The following is an 18,377-nucleotide window of genomic DNA, read 5'->3' on the forward strand; positions in this document are numbered from 1 at the left end:
CAGCATCTGCAGTTCCTTCATACGCAACAACCTTAATCATCCTGGAAGCATTAAAGAAATGACCTTCTAGTTTTAAAGCAGTTTCAGCTTCTCAAGCTCTCTGTCTTCTGAGCGCATCATGAATGATTTATTTTTTGTGTGGCCCTGATTTTGATTTTGGGAATACGGTGGCGGGAATCCCTCAGGCGGTGAGAGTGGACCATCGCGATGTCTTACTCAGGGATACGGGCATCTTTGGCAGATAACCCATGCCAACCACAACATCCAGGTCTTGTCTACTTCTCAACTACATCATTTTCCATATTTGTGACCCGTGTCATTTCGATTTTGCCAATAAAAAGGGATCTCTGCTGTTGAAACGGAGATAATAAAACCGTACCTTCTTCAACCCTCCGCCCAAGGTCTGTTATTGTTAGTGCACAACACGCAGGGAGTGCGTGAGCCCGGAGAGTGCGAGCAGTTAACCACAGTTAACTATCTGTGACTCACGGAGTGACTGGAACTAACACGCCAACACAATTAACTAAAAATGTATTGATTTGCAAATTCTGGGTGTGAGCACTTTTCCACCGATGCACACTTGCTTATAATATAATAAGGTCATAATGTCATCAGTGATAGGAGCAGAATTAGGCCCTTTGGCCCACCGAGTCCGCACCGACCAGCGATCCCCGTACACTGAGGACAAATTGACATTTGCACCAAGCCAATCAACTTACAGACCTGCACGTCTTGGGAGTGTGGGAGGAAACCGAAGATCTTGGTGAAAACGCACGCAGGTCACGGGGAGAACGTACAAACTCTGTACAGACAGCGCCCATGTTCAGGATCGAACCCGGGTCTCCGGCGCTGTGAGGCGTTAGCTTTACCACTGTGCCACCGTGCTGCTCAACACCAATATGGAAGCACCTGGGAACAATAGAAGTAGGAATTTAAAGAACACATTAAGAACGTGCAGATCCAAAACACAGCGTATTGATACACCAAATCAGAACGTTTCTTAACTAATATTACTAATTATTAATACCATTCAATCGGATAGAATCTGGTCATAGTATATGAAAAATAGAACAGTGTAGCACAGGAACAGGCCCTTCGGCCCACAATGTCCTTGCTGACCATGACGCCCAGGTTAAACTGATCTCATCTGCCTGCATGTGATCCATATCCCTCCAAGCCCTGCACATACATGTGCCCATCTGTTACATCTGCCTCCACCACCACCCCTGCCACTTACCACCCTTTGTGGCCGGTACATTTCCTTTAAACTTTGCCCCTCTCACATTAAAGCAGTGCAGCGTTAGATCTTATAGAGGTGTATAAAATCATGAGAGGAATAGATCGGGTAGATGCACAGAGTCTCTTGCCCAGAGTAGGGGAATCGAGGGCCAGAGGACATAGGTTCAAGGTGAAGAGGGAAAGATTTAATAGGAATCTGAAGGGTAACTTTTTCACACAGAGGGTGGTAGGTGTATGGAACAAGCTGCCAGAGGAGGTAGTTGAGGCTGGGACTATCCCATCGTTTAAGAAACAGTTAGACAGGTACATGGATAGGACAGGTTTGGAGGGATGTGGGCCTAACACAGGCAAGTGGGATTGGTGTAGGTGGGGCAGGTTGGGGGGAAGGACATGTTTCCACGCTGTATCACTCTATGACTCTATGACTTTAGAGCTACTGCCTCACAGCGTCAGAGACCCAGGTTCGATCCTGACTACAGGTGCTGTCGGTACAGAGATTGTACTTTCTCCTCGTGACCTGCGTGAGTTTTCACTAAGAACTTTGGTTTCCTCCCACACTCCAAAGACGTGCAGGTTTGTAGGTTAATTGGCTTGGTATAAATGTAAAATTGCCCCCGATGTGCAATGTGTGTGTTAGTGTGCGGGGATCTCTGGTTCAGTACAGGCCTGGTAGGCCGCAGGGTCTTTATTTCATTTTTTCATATATACAGCGCGGAAACAGGCCTTTTCGGCCCACCAAGTCCGCGCCGCCCAGCGATCCCCGCACACTAACACTATTAACACTATCCTACACACACTAGGGACAATTTTTACATTTACCCAGTCAATTAACCTACATACCTGTACGTCTTTGGAGTGTGGGAGGAAACCGAAGATCTCGGAGAAAACCCACGCAGGTCACAAACTCCTTACAGTGCAGCACCCGTAGTCAGGATCGAACCTGAGTCTCCGGCGCTGCATTCGCTGTAAAGCAGCAACTCTACCGCTGCGCTACCGTGCCGCCCGTCTGTTTCTGTGCTGTATCTCTAAACTAAACTAAACTAAACCATGCCCTCTAGTCTTTGACACATTTCCACCCTGGGGAAAAAGGTTCAGACTGTCTACCCTTTCTATGCCTGCCATAATTCTGAATGCTTCTGTCAGGTCTCTCCTCAACCTCTGCTGGTCCAGAGAAAGTCAGCATGTTTTATGCATCCCACATGCTTGACATACGCAGGACATGGTGTAGCCTCAAATAGGCAGCTGGATTTTATGAATATCCTCTGAGTAAACGACGAGAATTCACAATCCTTGTGAAATTAGGTTCCTAAAACCATGAATAGTGTGGCAGGATAGACCCGCTACCTCACAGCGCACGGGACCCGGGCTCCATCCTGACCACGGCTGCTGTCTGTGTGGAGTTTGCACCTTCTCCCTGTGACTGCGTGGGTTTTCTCCAGGTGCTCCGGTTTCCTCCCACGACCCAAACATGTGGCAGGTCTGTGGGTTAATCGGCCCTCTATGAATTGCCCCCAGTGTGTAGGGAGTGGATGAGAAAGTAGGATAACGTAAAACTAGTGTGAACGGGTGACCAATGGTCGGTGTGGACTCGATGGGCCGAAGGGCCTGTTTCCACGCTGTATCTCTAAAACGAAACTAACTGCGTTGAGTTGAGATGAGTTTATTGTCACGTATACCGAGGTACAGTGAAAAGTAGTGAACATGTGATTTGCAGTGTAATGTCTTATCTGCACAAATGTAAATACAGGTGTAAAACAGTGAAATTATAGCTTTCTTTAAACATCTTTCATATATATATACAGCCGGAAACAGGCCTTTTCGGCCCACCAAGTCCGTGCCACCCAGCAATCCCCGTACATTAACACTATCCTACACCCACTACGGACAATTTTTACATTAACCCAGCCAATTAACCTACATACCTGTACGTCTTTGGAGTGTGGGAGGAAACCGAAGATCTCGGAGAAAACCCACGCAGGTCACGGGGAGAACGTACAAACTCCTTACAGTGCAGCACCCGTAGTCAGGATCGAACCTGAGTCTCCGGCGCTGCATTCGCTGTAAAGCAGCAACTCTACCGCTGCGCTACCGTGCCGCCCTACTTTTCTTACCCAAAGGGACAAAAGAACGTTCTTACAACCAATGTTGCTTCAAAAGTATATAAATCGCATGAGGAAGGTATTCAGCAATAGTCCTGTGTTAAACTTGCACAGAGTTATGAGGAGTTGTTGTGTAGCAACTGCACATTCATTCCTAATGTATAAATTCACGAGAGGACTAGATCGGGTAGATGCACAGAGTCTCTGGCCCAGAGTACAAGAGGACTAGAGGACATAGGTTTAGGGTGAAGGGGAAAAGATTTAATAGGAACCTGAGGGGTAACTTTTTCTCACAAAGGGTGGTGGGTGTATGGAACAAGCTGCCAGAGGAGGTAGTTGAGGCAGGGACTATCCCAATGTTTAAGAAACAGTTAGACAGGTACATGGATGGGACAGGTTTGGAGAGATATGGACGAAACGTAGGCAGGTGGGACTAGTATAGCTGGGACACGTTGGCTGGTGTAGGCAAGTTGGGCTGAAGGGCCTGTTTCCACACTGTAGCACTCTATGACTCTATGACTAGTGTAGCTGGGGCATGTTGGCCGGTGTGGGCAAGGTGGGCCAAAGGGCCTGTTTCCACACTGTATCACTCAATCATTAGTGTAGCTGGGACATGTAGGCCCGTGTGGGCAAGTTGGGCCGAAGGGCCTTTTTCCACACTGTTTCACTCTATGACTCTATGATTAGTGTAGCTGGGACATGTAGGCCAGTGTGGGCAAGTTGGGCCGAAGGGCCTTTTTCCACACTGTTTCACTCTATGACTCTATGGGTTCATTGGAATTGAATGTGCAGGAAATGAGTACAAGTGGAGACTGGTTAGTTTCATGCCCAGGACTAGAGATGAATTTCTTTCCCGTGTTAAAGATACGTAATGCTTTGAAGCAGGGTGGAACTATGTTTCTGCATAATAGCTTTGGTGAGAATCCATTGCAAGCTATTTAAGTACGATGTAAGGTGTAAGATGCAAAACATGGATAGGTGACGATTTGGGTCGGCACCGTTCTTCAGATCTTTAGAGGGATAAGGAACAAATTCAGGCAAAAGACATGAACTGAAGTCACCAAAGATAGACACAAAATCCTGGAGTAACTCAGCAGGACAGGCAGCATCTCTGGCCAGAAGAAATGGGTGACGTTTCGGGTCGTGACCCAAAACAGAAATCACTCCAATTCATGGATAGGTCGGCAGGAACATCACGGAGGTGCAGCGGGTAGAGCTGCTGCCTCACAGCGCCAGAGACCCTGGTTCAATCCTAACCTCGGGTGCAGTCTGTGTGCGAAGTTTCTACGTTGTTCCTGTGACCGGGTGGGTTTCCTCCGGGTGCTCCGGTTTCCTCCCACACTCCAAAGACGTGTGGGTTTGTAGGTTAATTGGCCCTCCCCCCAGACTCTCAGTCTGAAGAAGGGTCTCGAGCCGAAACGTCACCCATTCCTTCTCTGCAGAGATTCTGCCTGCTCCGCTAAGTTACTCCAGCACTTTGTGTCTATCCTTGGTGTAAACCAGCATCTGCAGTTCCTTCCTCCACTGTCTGCAACTGGAGAATGAGTCAGTGTTGGCTTGACCTTGCACTAAATGCTTTCCCCTTTATCATGTACCTGTACACTATGGACGGCTCGATTGTAATCATGTGTTGTCTTTCTGCTGACTGGTCAGCACGCAACAAAAGCTTTTCACTGTACTTCGGTACACGTGACAATAAACTAAAGTGAAACTGGTGTTTCTGCCACATTCACAGCATTACTACTATCCGCAACATGGCAGCGGCTGGCCTAACTTCAGTAACCTAATTTAATGCAGAATTGAAACATACTCCTGGGTTTTCTAGCTCAGCCACTTATCCTCATTCAAACTAATTAAGTGTTTAATAAATCAATTAGAAAATAACAAGTTTCCAGAATCTAAAATAAAAAAATAGCAATTTTGTGCTTTGACCAATAAAGTGTGAAACTTGGCAAAGATGTCTCCCGCATACTGTTGCAACCTTAAAGAAACACTTAGACAGGTACATGGAGAGGATAGGTTTAGTTTAGTTCAGTGTAGTTTAGAGATACAGCGCGGAAACAGGCCCTTCGGCCCACCGAGTCCGTGCCGACCAGCGATCCCCGCACTCTAACACTATCCCACACACACGAGGGACAATTTACATTTACACCAAGCCAACAAACCTGCACGTCTTTGGAGTGTGGGAGGAAACCGGAGATCTCGGAGAAAACCCACGCGGTCAGGAAAACAGAAAAACAGTTCTTATTATCAAATAATGACAGATTTGGTAATTAGGTAAAATGCAACATGTATTTGGCGTTGTATGTTATTCACTGATAGCGCTGGCATGGTGGTGCAGAGGGTAGAGCTGTTGGCAAACAGCGCCAGAGATCCAGATTTGATCCTGACTTTAGACTTTACTTTAGACTTCTAAGATATGTTGTGAGTACAGGCCCTTCAGCCCACCAAGTCCATGCCAATCAGCGATCACCACATACACTAACACTCTTACACATTAGGGACAAGTTACCAATTTACCGAAGCCAATTAACCTACAAACCTGTGCGTCTTTGGAGTGTGGGAGGAAACCGGAGCACCCAGAGAAAACCCACACTGTCACAGGGAGAACGTACAAACTCCGTACAGACAGCACCCATAGTCATGATCAAACCCAGGTCTCTGACGCTGTGAGGCAGCAGCTCTACCCGCTGCGCCACCGTGCTGCCCGGGACCCCGTGTGCTGTCTGACCGGAGTTTTGCACGTTCTCCCCGTGAGCTGCGTGGGTTTTCTCCGTAAATTGCCCCCTGGTGTGTCGAGGGAGTGGATGAGGAAGTGGGATAACGTGGAACTCGTGTGTGACCGCTGGTCGGCGTGGACTCTGTGGGCTGAAGGGCCTGTTTCCACGCTGTATCTCTAAACATAAACATATATTCAAGCCATCAAATTAGTTAAATAAAGAACATAACATCAGTGCCAAGTTGGATCATGGATATTTCGCAGCATCCCTTAATAATGGAAGTGGGCAATTGAAAGCATTCTAACTGCAGTGTGTAATCCCGTCTTTCAGAGCACTAGTGAGGTAGACAATTAAAACTCGCACAGGCAGATTGTCTGCACATATTTCAGCCGCACAGCACAGAATGGTCACGGTTCCAGCACAAAACTGAAAAAAAATAATGATGACATTGTTTGTCTGCATTAGCCACTGCTGTTGTTCATTACATCTGGCTGTGGTTCCTGTAAACGACATAAACCAAGAGTCAAGAGTGTTTTATTGTCAACGATAGTCAGAAGATGGTGGAGTAACTCAGCTGGACAGGCAGCATCTCTGGAAAGAAGGAATGGGTGACATTTGGTCTAAAGAAACCTATTCCTTTTCTCCAGAGATGCTGTCTGACCTGCTGAGTTACTCCAGCTTTTTGTGTCTATCATACTTTACTGTATACGAGTCAAGAGTGTTTTATTGTCGTGTGTCCCAGATAGAACAATGAAATTCTTACTTGCTGCAGCTCAACACAATATGTAAACATAGTGTAAACAATATAAAAACCAGAAAACAAGGTTCAGTGTGATTATATATATACACATACTCACATATTAATACATACACACGCACGCACAAATATACATACGTCTTCATCAGTCTGAAGAAGGGTCTCGACCCGAAACGTCGCCCATTCCTTCTCAATAGACAATAGACAATAGACAATAGGTGCAGGAGTAGGCCATTCAGCCCTTCGAGCCAGCACCGCCATTCAATGCGATCATGGCTGATCTCTCCTGAGATGCTGCCTGACCTGCTGAGTTACTCCAGCATTTTGTGAATAAATACCTTCGATTTGTACCAGCATCTGCAGTTATTTTCTTCCAATATATATATATATATATATGTATGTCTGTGTATATACAGTACACATACAAATAAACATATATATTTTATATAGGAAGGAACTGCAGATGCTGGTTTAAACCCAAGACAGACACAAAATGCTGGAGTAACTCAGCGGGACGGGCAGCATCTCTGGAGAGAAGGAATGGGTGACGTTTCGGGTCGAGTCTGAAGAAGGCTCTCGACCTTGTGAACAATAAATATAATATTCTATGGAAGTAAAGCTAAATATTTTGAATATAAAAATTTATGAGACAACTAGGAAGGGACTGGGAAAGATTTAATGGAAACCTGAGGGGTAACATTTTCACACAGAGGATGGTGGGTGCATGGAACGAGCCGCCAGAGGAGGTAGTTGAGGCAGGGACTATCACAACGCAACGAAGCATTTAGACAGGTACATGGATAGGACAGATTCTGAGGCAGCAACTCTGGAGCAAAAGGATGGATGATATTTCAGGTCGGGACCCTTCTCCAGACTGAAGGTAGTGTGTGGGGGGGGGGGGGGGGGGGGAGGAGAGGGGGGAGTGTAGATTGGGCAAGTTGGACCGAAGGGCCTGTTTCCATGATGTATGACTCTATGTCTCTATGGACTATTATTTTCTCAGTTTAAAAAAACGGAATGAGAATGTGATATACAACCAGACCAGAGACAGGATGGGAGTTTAGTAAAAACACTGCAAAAATGGGGGTGAAAATAATAATTTCACATAACTATTAATCACTGAGCTAGAAATATAGGCAGCATATTCTTTATTGGGCTCGTCAATCTGTCTCTTGTTCTGGTCTACACTGCAATGTGTAGCAGGCACGGTGGCGCAGCGGGTAGAGCTGCTGCCTCACGGCGTCAGAGACCCGGGTTCAATCCTGACTACGGGCGCTGTCTGTACGGAGTTTGTACGTTCTCCCCGTGACCTGCGTGGGTTTTCTCCGAGATTTTCGGTTTCCTCCCACACTCCAAAGACGTTCAGGTTTGTAGGTTAATTAACTTGGTATAAATGTATAAATGTAAAATAATTGTCACTAGTGTGGGTTTGTAGGTTAATTAACTTGGTATAAATGTATAAGTGTAAAATAATTGTCCCTAGTGTGTGTAGGATAGTGTTAATGTGCGGGGATCGCTGGTCGGTGTGGACTCAGTGGGCCGAAGGACCTGTTTCTGCACTGTATCTCTAAACTAAACTAAACTAAACTAATGTGTTGCAAATCTATTTATTTGTATATTCATTGAATGCTTTCATAAGTGAAACACTAAAATTATTTAAATTGATGAGTGGAATCGGTACAATGTTTTGTAGAAATCCAGAGGGCAAGGTTGGTGCTTTAAATAATTTCTAGAACATTCTTTGTTTTCAGCTGTGAATGGTTTACAAAGAAGTTGTACAATTCGCCATGGATTAGGTGTAAACACTTTTTTTGTCGTGTACAATACGGTAACAGTTTATGAGACAGTTTCAGTTTGACCTGTGAGTTACCAGCTCAGTGCAGTCACCCAAAACTCCATAGAGCTCTTGGCTCAGCTGTATTTCCAGTTTTAATCTACAACAATCCGACTTCACGATTTTTAACTTCTTGCTAGAAAACTGGACGAGTCAGACCCAAGTATAATTCTCATCCGGGTGAGTAAATTCTGCTGTACCCTTTATATATATATATATCAATGTTTTCAAGAGAGAGTTAGATTTAGCTCTCAGGGCTAACGGAATCAAGGGATACGGGGAGAAAGCAGGAACGGGGTACTGATTTAGGATGATCAGCCATGGTCATATTGAATGGCAGTGCTGGCTCGAAGGGCGAATGGCCTCCTCCTGCACCTATTTTCTATGTTTCTATGTTTCCATATATAGCAAAACAAACTGAAAAGTTGCAAATATTTTCATTGAAGTATTTCTGTAATGTTTGTTTCCTGGAGATGCTGTTGCTGGCTCCCTTACGTGAAAAGACTACTCTAAGGTGGCACGGTGGCGCAGCGGGAAGAGCTGCTGCCTCACAGCACCATAGACCCTGGTTCGATCCTGACTACGGGTGCTGTCTGTACGGAGTTTGTACGTTGTCCCCGTGACCTGCGTGGGTTTTCTCCGAGATCTTCGGTTTCCTCCCACACTCCAAATACGTGCAGGTTTGTAGGTTAATTGGCCTGGAATAAAAATGTAAATTGTCCCTCGTGTGTGTAGGATAGTGTTAATGTGCAAGGATCACTGGTCGGCGCAGACTCAGTGGGCCGAAGGGCCTGTTTCCGCGCTGTATCTCTAAACTAAATTAAACTAAACTAACTTTAAAAGGCTGCATGTTGTAATTGGTTATGCAGGACTTCAGAAAGTTTCAAAGTGATGCTCTGCCTAAAATCAAGCAGTTTTTTCCCATTCTTAGTTTCCTTTATATTTGAGTTTCCTTTATATTTGAGTTTCCTTTATTTTTGCGTTTGAGTTTGAGTTGATTCGCTGAGTTAGTTCAGTTCAGTTTATTGTCGTGTACCGAGGTACAGTGAAAAGCTTTTGTTGCGTGCTAACCAGTCAGCACAAACATTATACATGATTACAATCTTGCCGTTTACATTTACATGATAAGGGAATCACGTTTAGTGCAAGGTAGAGCCAGTAAAGCCTGATCAAAGATAGTCTGAGGGTCACCAATGAGGTAGATAGTAGTTCAGGACCGCTCTCTAGTTGTTGATAGGATGATTCAGTTGCCTGATATCAGCCGGGAAGAAACTGTCCCTGAATCTGGAATGATACAACAATCGAGCCATACACACTTATGTTGTGGACATATTAGGGACAGTATTAGACACATACATAGGTGACGTTTCACAGAGTGCTGGAGTAACTCAGTGGGTCAGGCAGCATCTCTGGAGAACATGGATAGGTGACGTTTCACAGAGTGCTGGAGTAAAATCAGCGGGTCAGGCAGCATCTCTGGAGAATATGGATAGGTGACGTTTCACAGAGTGCTGGAGTAACTCAGTGGGTCAGGCAGCATCTCTGGAGAACATGGATAGGTGACGTTTCACAGAGTGTTGGAGTAACTCAGCGGGTCAGGCTGCATCCCTGGAGAATAAAGGAATAGGTGATGTTTTGGGTTGAGACCTTTCTTCAGACTGAGAGTTAAGGGAGAGGAAAACTATAAGACACAAAAATATATTAAGAACAAATTAATGAAAGGCATGAAAAGAACAAATCAAAGCCAGCCAGATGATAAAGGTTAGCTGGAGCCCACAATGGTCTATTGTTGGCTGTGGAGAAGATTCTCCTCACAATTCCATGGGCTGAATGGCCTAATTCTGCTCCTATGTGGGTGACGCGGTGGCGCAGCGGTAGACTTGCTGCCTCATAGCGCCAGAGACCCGGGTTCAATCCTGACTATGGGTACTGTCTGTACGGAGTTTGCACGTTCTCCCCTTGACCTGCGTGGGTTTTCTCCGGGTGCTCTGTGTGTTTCCTCCCAAAGACGTGCAGGTTTGTAGGTTAATTGTCTTCGGTAAATTGTAAATTGTCCCTGGTGTGTGTTATATAGTGTTAGTGTACGGGATGACCGCTGGTCGGTGTGGACTCGGTGGGCCGAAGGGCCTGTTTCCATGCTGTATCTCTAAACTACACTAAGCTAAGCTAAACTAAACTAAACTAAACTTAACTAAACTAAACTAAACTAAACTAAACTAAACCAAACTTAACTTAACTTAACTAAACTAAACTAAACTAAAATGTCTTGTGTCCTTATGATTTGCTTTCTTTTGCCACAGATAAATAATGGGTGATTGGTCCCTACTAGGCCGACTGCTGACAGAAGTACAGAACCATTCCACAGTGATTGGGAAGATCTGGTTGACAGTGTTGTTGATATTCCGCATTCTGCTGGTGACGCTGGTGGGTGATGCGGTCTACAGTGATGAGCAGTCCAAGTTCACCTGTAACACGAGGCAGCCGGGCTGCAACAACGTTTGCTACAACACCTTCGCCCCCATCTCTCACCTCAGGTTCTGGGTGTTCCAGATCGTGCTGGTTTCCACCCCCTCCATCTTCTACGTCGTCTACCTCCTCCACAAAATAGCCAAGGATGAACGCTACGAAATGAACAGGGGGCACCAGCTGGAACCGCCAGGTAACCCCGCGTCTGCTGGGACCCTCCCAGAGGGGGAAATCCTGGCTCAAAGCTCAGAAGCTGTCAGCTCTGGGGAAGCGGGATTCGACGTAAGATACGTGGAATATGAAATGGAAGGCATGAAGAGTAGTACAGGTGGTGACCCCATCTACCTTTCAAACAAGGTTTTATCCGTCTACATCATCCACGTCATGCTGAGAGCTGTTATGGAGATAATCTTCTTGTTCGGGCAGTACTATTTATATGGATTCAATGTGCCCTGTTTGTTCGTGTGTTGGACCTACCCTTGTCCGACACAAACGGACTGTTTCGTATCAAGGGCAACAGAAAAGACTATTTTCTTAAACTTTATGTTCTGCGTGAGTCTGGCCTGCTTTCTGCTGAATATCGTTGAGCTGCACTACTTGGGCTGGGTCTACATTGCCCGCATCTTGTGCACAACCTGTTCACCTTGCTGTAAGAAGAGACAAAGGAGAGCACGGGTCCAACGTTCGCGACAAAACCCTCTGCTCTTAGCGCTGAAGAAATCGTTCTATGACAACTTGATGTTGAAGTCATCCGCGGAATTACTGCAGCACCGGCCTGTGTACCTTCCCCAGCAGACCGCCATCTCAATGGAATCCGAATCTTTAGAGAAAACTAGAAGAAGTTTTGACGGGAAGGAACATATAAAGTTGCAGCGTGCAAACCTAAACAGATCTGCAAAAAGCAAGAAAGTCTGGCTTTAAAACGCAACAGATTACACTTCTTCACGTTCAATGCAAGCACAAAACGTTTGGTGAAAGTATAACAACTTAAAAAGTCATGTGAAAACCAAAGGACACAGAGTGCTGGAGTAACTCAGCGGGTCAGGCAGCATCTGTGGAGAACATGGATAGGTGACGTTTCATAGAGTGCTGGAGAAACTCAGCGGGTCAGGCAGCATCTGTGGAGAACATGGATAGGTGACGTTTCACAGAGTGCTGGAGTAACTCAGCAGGTCAGGCAGCATCTGTGGAGAACATGGATAGGTGACGTTTCGGGTCCGGACCCTTCTTCAGACTGAAACGTCACCCATTCCTTCTCTCCAGAGATGCCGCCTGAGTTACTCCAGCATTTTGTGTCCATCTTCGGTGTAAGCCAGCATCTGCAGTTCCTTCCTTCACATACGCCTTTTTAGTCAAATTGCATAAGGAATTCAAGAAATTAATTGATAGAATGACCTTCTGGGAAAAAAATAATGAAGTTCTCGTTTCATGATAGATTCCCACATCCCTAGAAAATAATCGTCACGGTGGCGCAGCGGTAGAGTTGCTGCCTCACAGCGCCAGAGACCCGGGTTCGATACTAACTACGGGTGCTGTCTGTACGGAGTCTGTACGTTCTCCCCGTGACTTGTGTGGGTTTTCTCCGGGTGCTCCGGTTTCCTCCCACACTCCAAAGACATGCAGGTTTGTAGGTTAATTGGCTTTGGTAAAATTGTAAATGGTGTGTAGGATAGTGCTAGTATACGGGGTGATCGCTGGTTGGCGTGGACTCGGTGGGCCGAAGGGCCTGTTTCCACGCTGTATCTCCAAAGTCTAAATATCCAGCATGGCAATTGAAGTCTAAAAACCACCTCACTAATCGGGAAAGTTCACCACAAATTTTTTTGAAGTATTATCCAATGAAATCACTAACATTTGAGAATTCAAAAAACCAAATTACAGCAAGTTTAAGAAGCATTTGGACAGGTACATTGATAGGACGGGTTTGGAGGGATATGGACCAAACGCAGGCAAGTGGGACTAGTGTAGCTGGGGCATGTTGGCCGGTGTGGGCAAGTTGGGCTGAAGGGCCTGTTTTCACGCTATATCACGATATGACTATAAGTGGTGGAAATCTGAAATTAGACAAAAATATGCCAGTGATACAAGGAACTGCAGGTGCTGGAATCTTGAGGTAAAACACAAAGTGCTGGAGGAACTCTGTGGGTCAGGCAGCATCTCTATAAAAAAGGAATTTGTTTAGTTTAGTTTAGTGTCACGTGTCACAGTGAAAAGCTTTTGTTGCGTGCTATCCAGTCAGCGGAAAGACAATACATGATTACAATCGATCCATTTACAGTGTATGGATACATGGAAAGGGAATAACGTTTAGTGCAAGGTAAAGCCAGCAAAGTCCCATCAAGGATAGTCCAAGGATCACCAATGAGGTAGATAGGTGACGTTTCGGGTCCAGACCCTTCTAGGTGGATACAGGTGAGGGGAAACATAGAAAATGGGTGCAGGAGTAGGCCATTCGGCCCTTTGAGCCAGCACCGTCATTCAATATGATCATGGCTGATCATCCAGAATCAGTACCCCGTTCCTGCTTTCTCCCCATATCCCTTGATTCCGTTAGCCCTGTGAGCTAAATCTAACTCTCTCTTGAAAACATCCAGTGAGTCGGCCTCCACTGCCTTCTGTGGCAGAGAATCCCACAGATTCACAACTCTCTGGGTGAAAAAGGTTTTTCCTCATCTCGGCCCTAAATGGCCAACCCTTTATTCTCAAGAAGGGGCGATTGGCGGATGGAGGAGTAAGAGATGTTGGCATGGCTCACACAACATGTGTAGGGAGAGGGGATCAGTTAATTTTTAAGTCAAAGATTTTTGATTAGAACAATATTTCAGATGCTGCCTCAGAAAAGAGTGTTTTTGACTTTTAATTTTCATTCAAAAATGTATTCGTTCACCTCACCATTAAAATACTTTTGGATTTCTTCCCTATCCCACGTTATTCTGTAACATGAATCACAATTTGTCGTGCTGGATTTTAACTTGGTCTCTACAATTTGGTTTAATAAACAAATTGCCAATTGGACTGATTAGATGCTTTAATTGAATGCTTTACAAAGGGCGGCACGGTGGCGCAGCGGTAGAGTTGCTGCCTCACAGCGCCAGAGACCCGGGTTCCATCCTGACTGTGGGTGCTGTCTGTACGGAGTATGTACGTTCTCCCCGTGACCTGCATTTTCTCCGGGATCTTCGGTTTCCTCCCACAATCCAAAGACGTACAGGTTTGTAGGTTAATTGGTTCGGTATAGTTGTAAATTGTCCCTAGTGTGTGTGGGATAGTGTTAGTGTGTGGGGATCGCTGGTCAGTGCGGACTCGGTGGGCCGAAGGGCCTGTTTCCGCGCTGTATCTCTAAACTAAACTAAACTAAAGGATGCAAAAAACTCACATATGATATGAATGGCAGTAATGATATCAATAAGTAATTAGACATTTATGTTTCTGTGCTGTATCTAACTAAACTTAATTAGAAGACAATAAAATGCTGGAGCAACTCAGCGGGACAGGCAACATCTCTGGAGAGAAGGAATGGGTGACATTTCGGGTCGAGACCCTTCTTCAGACTGAATCTGCAGTTTCTTCCAACACATAAGTTAGTAGACACTAGGGGGATATTTACCCCAAGGACTAGAACTTGAATAAAACAGCTGAAGAAAATATTCGAGGATGGTGTTTCGTAGCACGTCACTTCTAGATTCTAGATTCAGAGGAGGTAGTTGGGGCTGAGACGATCCCAATGTTTAAGAAACAGTTGGACAGGTACATGGAGAGGACAGGTTTAGAGGGATATGGGCCAAAAGCAGGCAGGTAAGACAAGTGTAGCTGGGGCATGTTGGTTGGCATAGGCAAGTTGAGCTGAAGGGCCTGTTTCCACCGAAGATAGACACAAAAAGCTGGAGTAACTCAGCGGGACAGGCAGCATCTCTGGAGCGAAGGAATAGATGACGTTTTGGGTCGAGACTCTTCTTCAGACTCCTCCCTTGACTCTGTCCAGTCCCTTCAGGTGAGGCAGAGGTTCACTTGCACCTCCTCCAACCACATCTACTGCATCCGTTGTTCCAGATGTGGACTCCAATGCATCGGCGATGCCAAACATAGACTGAGCGATCGTTTTGCTGAACACCCTCGCTCAGCTGGCCTGAATGACTGTGACTGGATGAGTCTATGGCGAAGCCCTATGCACAACATTACTTCACCGTACCTGGTACACGTGACAGTAAAGAAACCCGTTGAACCATTAAATTAATTTACTTTAGTTAGAGATACAGCGAGGAAACAGGCCCATCGGGTCCACGCCGACCAGCGATCCCCACACACTAACACTATCCTACACACATTAGGGACAATTTTTACATTTACCAAACCAATTTACCTACATACCTGTACGTCTTTGGAGTGTGGGAGGAACCCGAAGATCTTGGAGAAAACCCACACAGGTCATGGAGAGAATGTGCAAACTCTGTACAGACAGCGCCCGCAGTCGGGATCGAACCTGGGACTCCGGCGCTGCAAGCGCTGTAAGGCAGCCCCTTACAGTGAATTCACTTGAAAGTGAACATTTGGGCCGAGACAGATTCCCAGTTATTTAGCCTAACATTATCTCACGCCAGAGACACGGGGAACTGCAGATGCTGGAATCTTGAGCGGAACATAAAGTGCTGGAGGAACTCAGTGGGTCAGGCAGCATCTCTGGCGAAAAGGAATAGGTGACTTTTCAGGTCGAGACCCTTCTTCAGACTGAAGAACGTCACCTATTCCTTCTCTCCAAAGATGCTGCCTGACCCGCTGAGTTACTCCAGCACTTTGTGTCTGCCCCACTTTAATGCTGCCTCCTTGAAGTTGGTGTAGATGTAGTGTAGAGTTGCTGCCTCACAGCACCAGAGACCCGGGTTCTATCCTGACTACGGGTGCTGTCTGTACGGAGTTTGTACGTTCTCCCCGTGACCTGCGTGGGTTTTCTCTAGGTGCTCCGATTTCCTCCCACGTTCCAAAGACGTACAGATTTGTAGGTTTATTGGCTTCGGTACAATTATAAATTGTCCCTAGAGTGTGTAGGATAGCGTTAGTGTACGGGGTGATTACTGGTCGGTGCGGACTCTAAGGGCCAAATGGCCTCTTTCTGACTGTATCTCTAAAGTAAACTAATCTAAAAGTACTGCTGGAGTTGGTGTTAAGTTGGAAAGTGATATTCATCCCCCTCAAAATAGACAAATGTGGAGATGTACTGGAGCTGAGCAGCAGAGGCTAGTGTGATGTTGTGGACTATGCTGTAGGGATTGGCTTAATGCCCCACCCAGTGCAGGTAACGTTGTAAACAATAGCATACTCTCCTGGATCCGGTTATGCACGGCAGCACACTTCCCTGTCAGTGGCGTCACAGGTAGAGGGCAGTGAAGGAAGCGTTTGGCACAATGGTTCAGTCAGGGAAGTGAGTACAGAAGTTGAATACGTTGCAGTTGTACAGGATGTTGGTGAGGCCGCACATGGAGTGCTGATCTAACACGTCAGCCATCCACACACCCCAGAGAAGCTGACTGGTCCTCTGAGTTACTCCAGCACTTTGTGTCTTTTGAAGTTATTAGAAATGATAATAAGGATCGATGATAGCTGACAAAAATATTATAACAGACTTAATGTGTCCGATATGTCTAGAACAGAAGGGAAAATAAGAGAAGGGAAATAAAAGTTTGATTTTAGCAACACAACACTTTAAGACTTTATGAAGTAAACCAATTATAACATGTAGCCTTTTAAAGCAGAGTGGTCTTTCCATGTAAGGAAGGAAGTTAATAACATTATGGGGGGCAAGGTGGCGCAGAGGTAGAGTTCTGCCTCATGGCACCAAACACCCGAATTTGATCCAGACTACGGGTGCTGTCTTTATGGAGTTTGTACGTTCTCCCTGTGACCTCGTGGGTTTTCTCCGGGTTCTCCGGTTTCCTCCCACACTCCAAAGACGTGCAGGTTTGCAGGTTAATTGGCTTTGGTAAAATTGTAAATTGTCCCTAGTGTGTGTAGTTTAGCGTTAGTGTGCGGGGATCACTGGTCAGCACGGTCTCAGTGGGCCGAAGGGCCCTTTTCTGAACTGTATCTCTAAACTAAACTGAATTTAATGTGTCCATAACATAAGGGAAAATAAGACAAGGGGAAACAAATGCAACTTGATTTTAGGCAACACACCACTTTAAGACATTCTGAAGTGCTACTAAACCAATGATGATATGCAGCCTCAGTGTTTGAAGAGGCGCGGTGCTGGTGGTCTCTGGATTATCCTGGCGGCTGAGTCTTTGCCCTCTGTGTGTGTGTGTGTGTGTGTGTGTGTGTGTGCGTGCGTGTGTGTGTGTGTGTGTGTGCGTGCATGTGTGTGTGTGTGCATGTGTGCGTGCGTGTGTGCATGCGTGTGTGTGCAGTCCCTCTCATTGTCCATGGGCAGGAAGACGCATTGACATCTCAGGCTTGCCCCGACCACTCCGTCTTAGCCTCAGTAAGAATGATATAATGTTGTTAGCTACCTTACATGAAAACAGCATTCCGACCTCTTCTCCCCTCTCCCATCGGGCAAGAGGTGCAGAAGTGTAAAAACGCATACCTCCAGATTCAGGGACAGTTTCTTCCCAGCTGTTATCAGGCAACTGAACCATCCTACCACAACCAGAGAGCAGTCCTGAACTACTATCTACCTCTTTGGTGATCCTCGGACTATCTTTGATCGGACTTTACTAGCTTTACCTTGCACTTAACTTTATTCCCTTTATTATTTTACATTGAAAGATTAAAGGGAGATTTTCACGTCTGCACGTCATCTAGGAGATAGCGATCAATAAGCTGTCTCATCAAGATGCTGAGCTCGTACATAGACACCCGGGCATCTTATGGTATAAAGATAGTGGCAGAAGTGACTTGGATGTACATTCAAAGGATAAAATACAAGTTTAATCTCATCCATCTTTCGATATCATCAAAATCATCATATTTCGCCTGGGCAGCTTACAACCCAGCGGTATGAATATTGATTTCTCTAACTTCAAGTAACCCCTGCACTTCCTCTCTCTCCAACACCCCCCCCACCCAAGTCGCACCAGCTTCTCGTTCTCACCCAGCAAACAGCTAACAATGAATGGCCTGTTTACAGAATCACAGAATTAAGATGGACACAGAGTGCTGGAGTAACTCAGGGGGTCAGGCAGCATCTGTGGAGAACATGGATAGGTGACGTTTCACAGGGTGCTGGAGTAACTCAGCGGGTCAGGCAGCATCTCTGGAAAAAAAGGATG

The 18,377-nt window shown here is 45.9% G+C and overlaps 2 protein-coding genes across 2 annotated transcripts in view; one reads left to right on the forward strand and one right to left on the reverse strand.

Moving 5' to 3' along the window:
• LOC144606449 (beta-crystallin A1-like) overlaps positions 1 to 18,377 on the reverse strand; it is a 50,236-nt gene that overhangs the window by 21,956 nt on the left and 9,903 nt on the right. The window contains exon 2 of the mRNA XM_078422539.1: positions 724 to 909. The gene's annotated coding sequence lies outside the window, so the exon portion shown is untranslated. The remainder of the gene's footprint in view (positions 1 to 723; positions 910 to 18,377) is intronic.
• Positions 10,957 to 12,036, forward strand: LOC144606215 (gap junction delta-2 protein). Its single transcript, XM_078422103.1, has one exon. The coding sequence runs from the start codon at positions 10,957 to 10,959 to the stop codon at positions 12,034 to 12,036; it is 1,080 nt and encodes a 359-aa protein (XP_078278229.1).

The sequence above is a fragment of the Rhinoraja longicauda genome, chromosome 26 (assembly GCF_053455715.1).
Source record: "Rhinoraja longicauda isolate Sanriku21f chromosome 26, sRhiLon1.1, whole genome shotgun sequence".
NCBI lineage: Eukaryota > Metazoa > Chordata > Chondrichthyes > Rajiformes > Arhynchobatidae > Rhinoraja > Rhinoraja longicauda.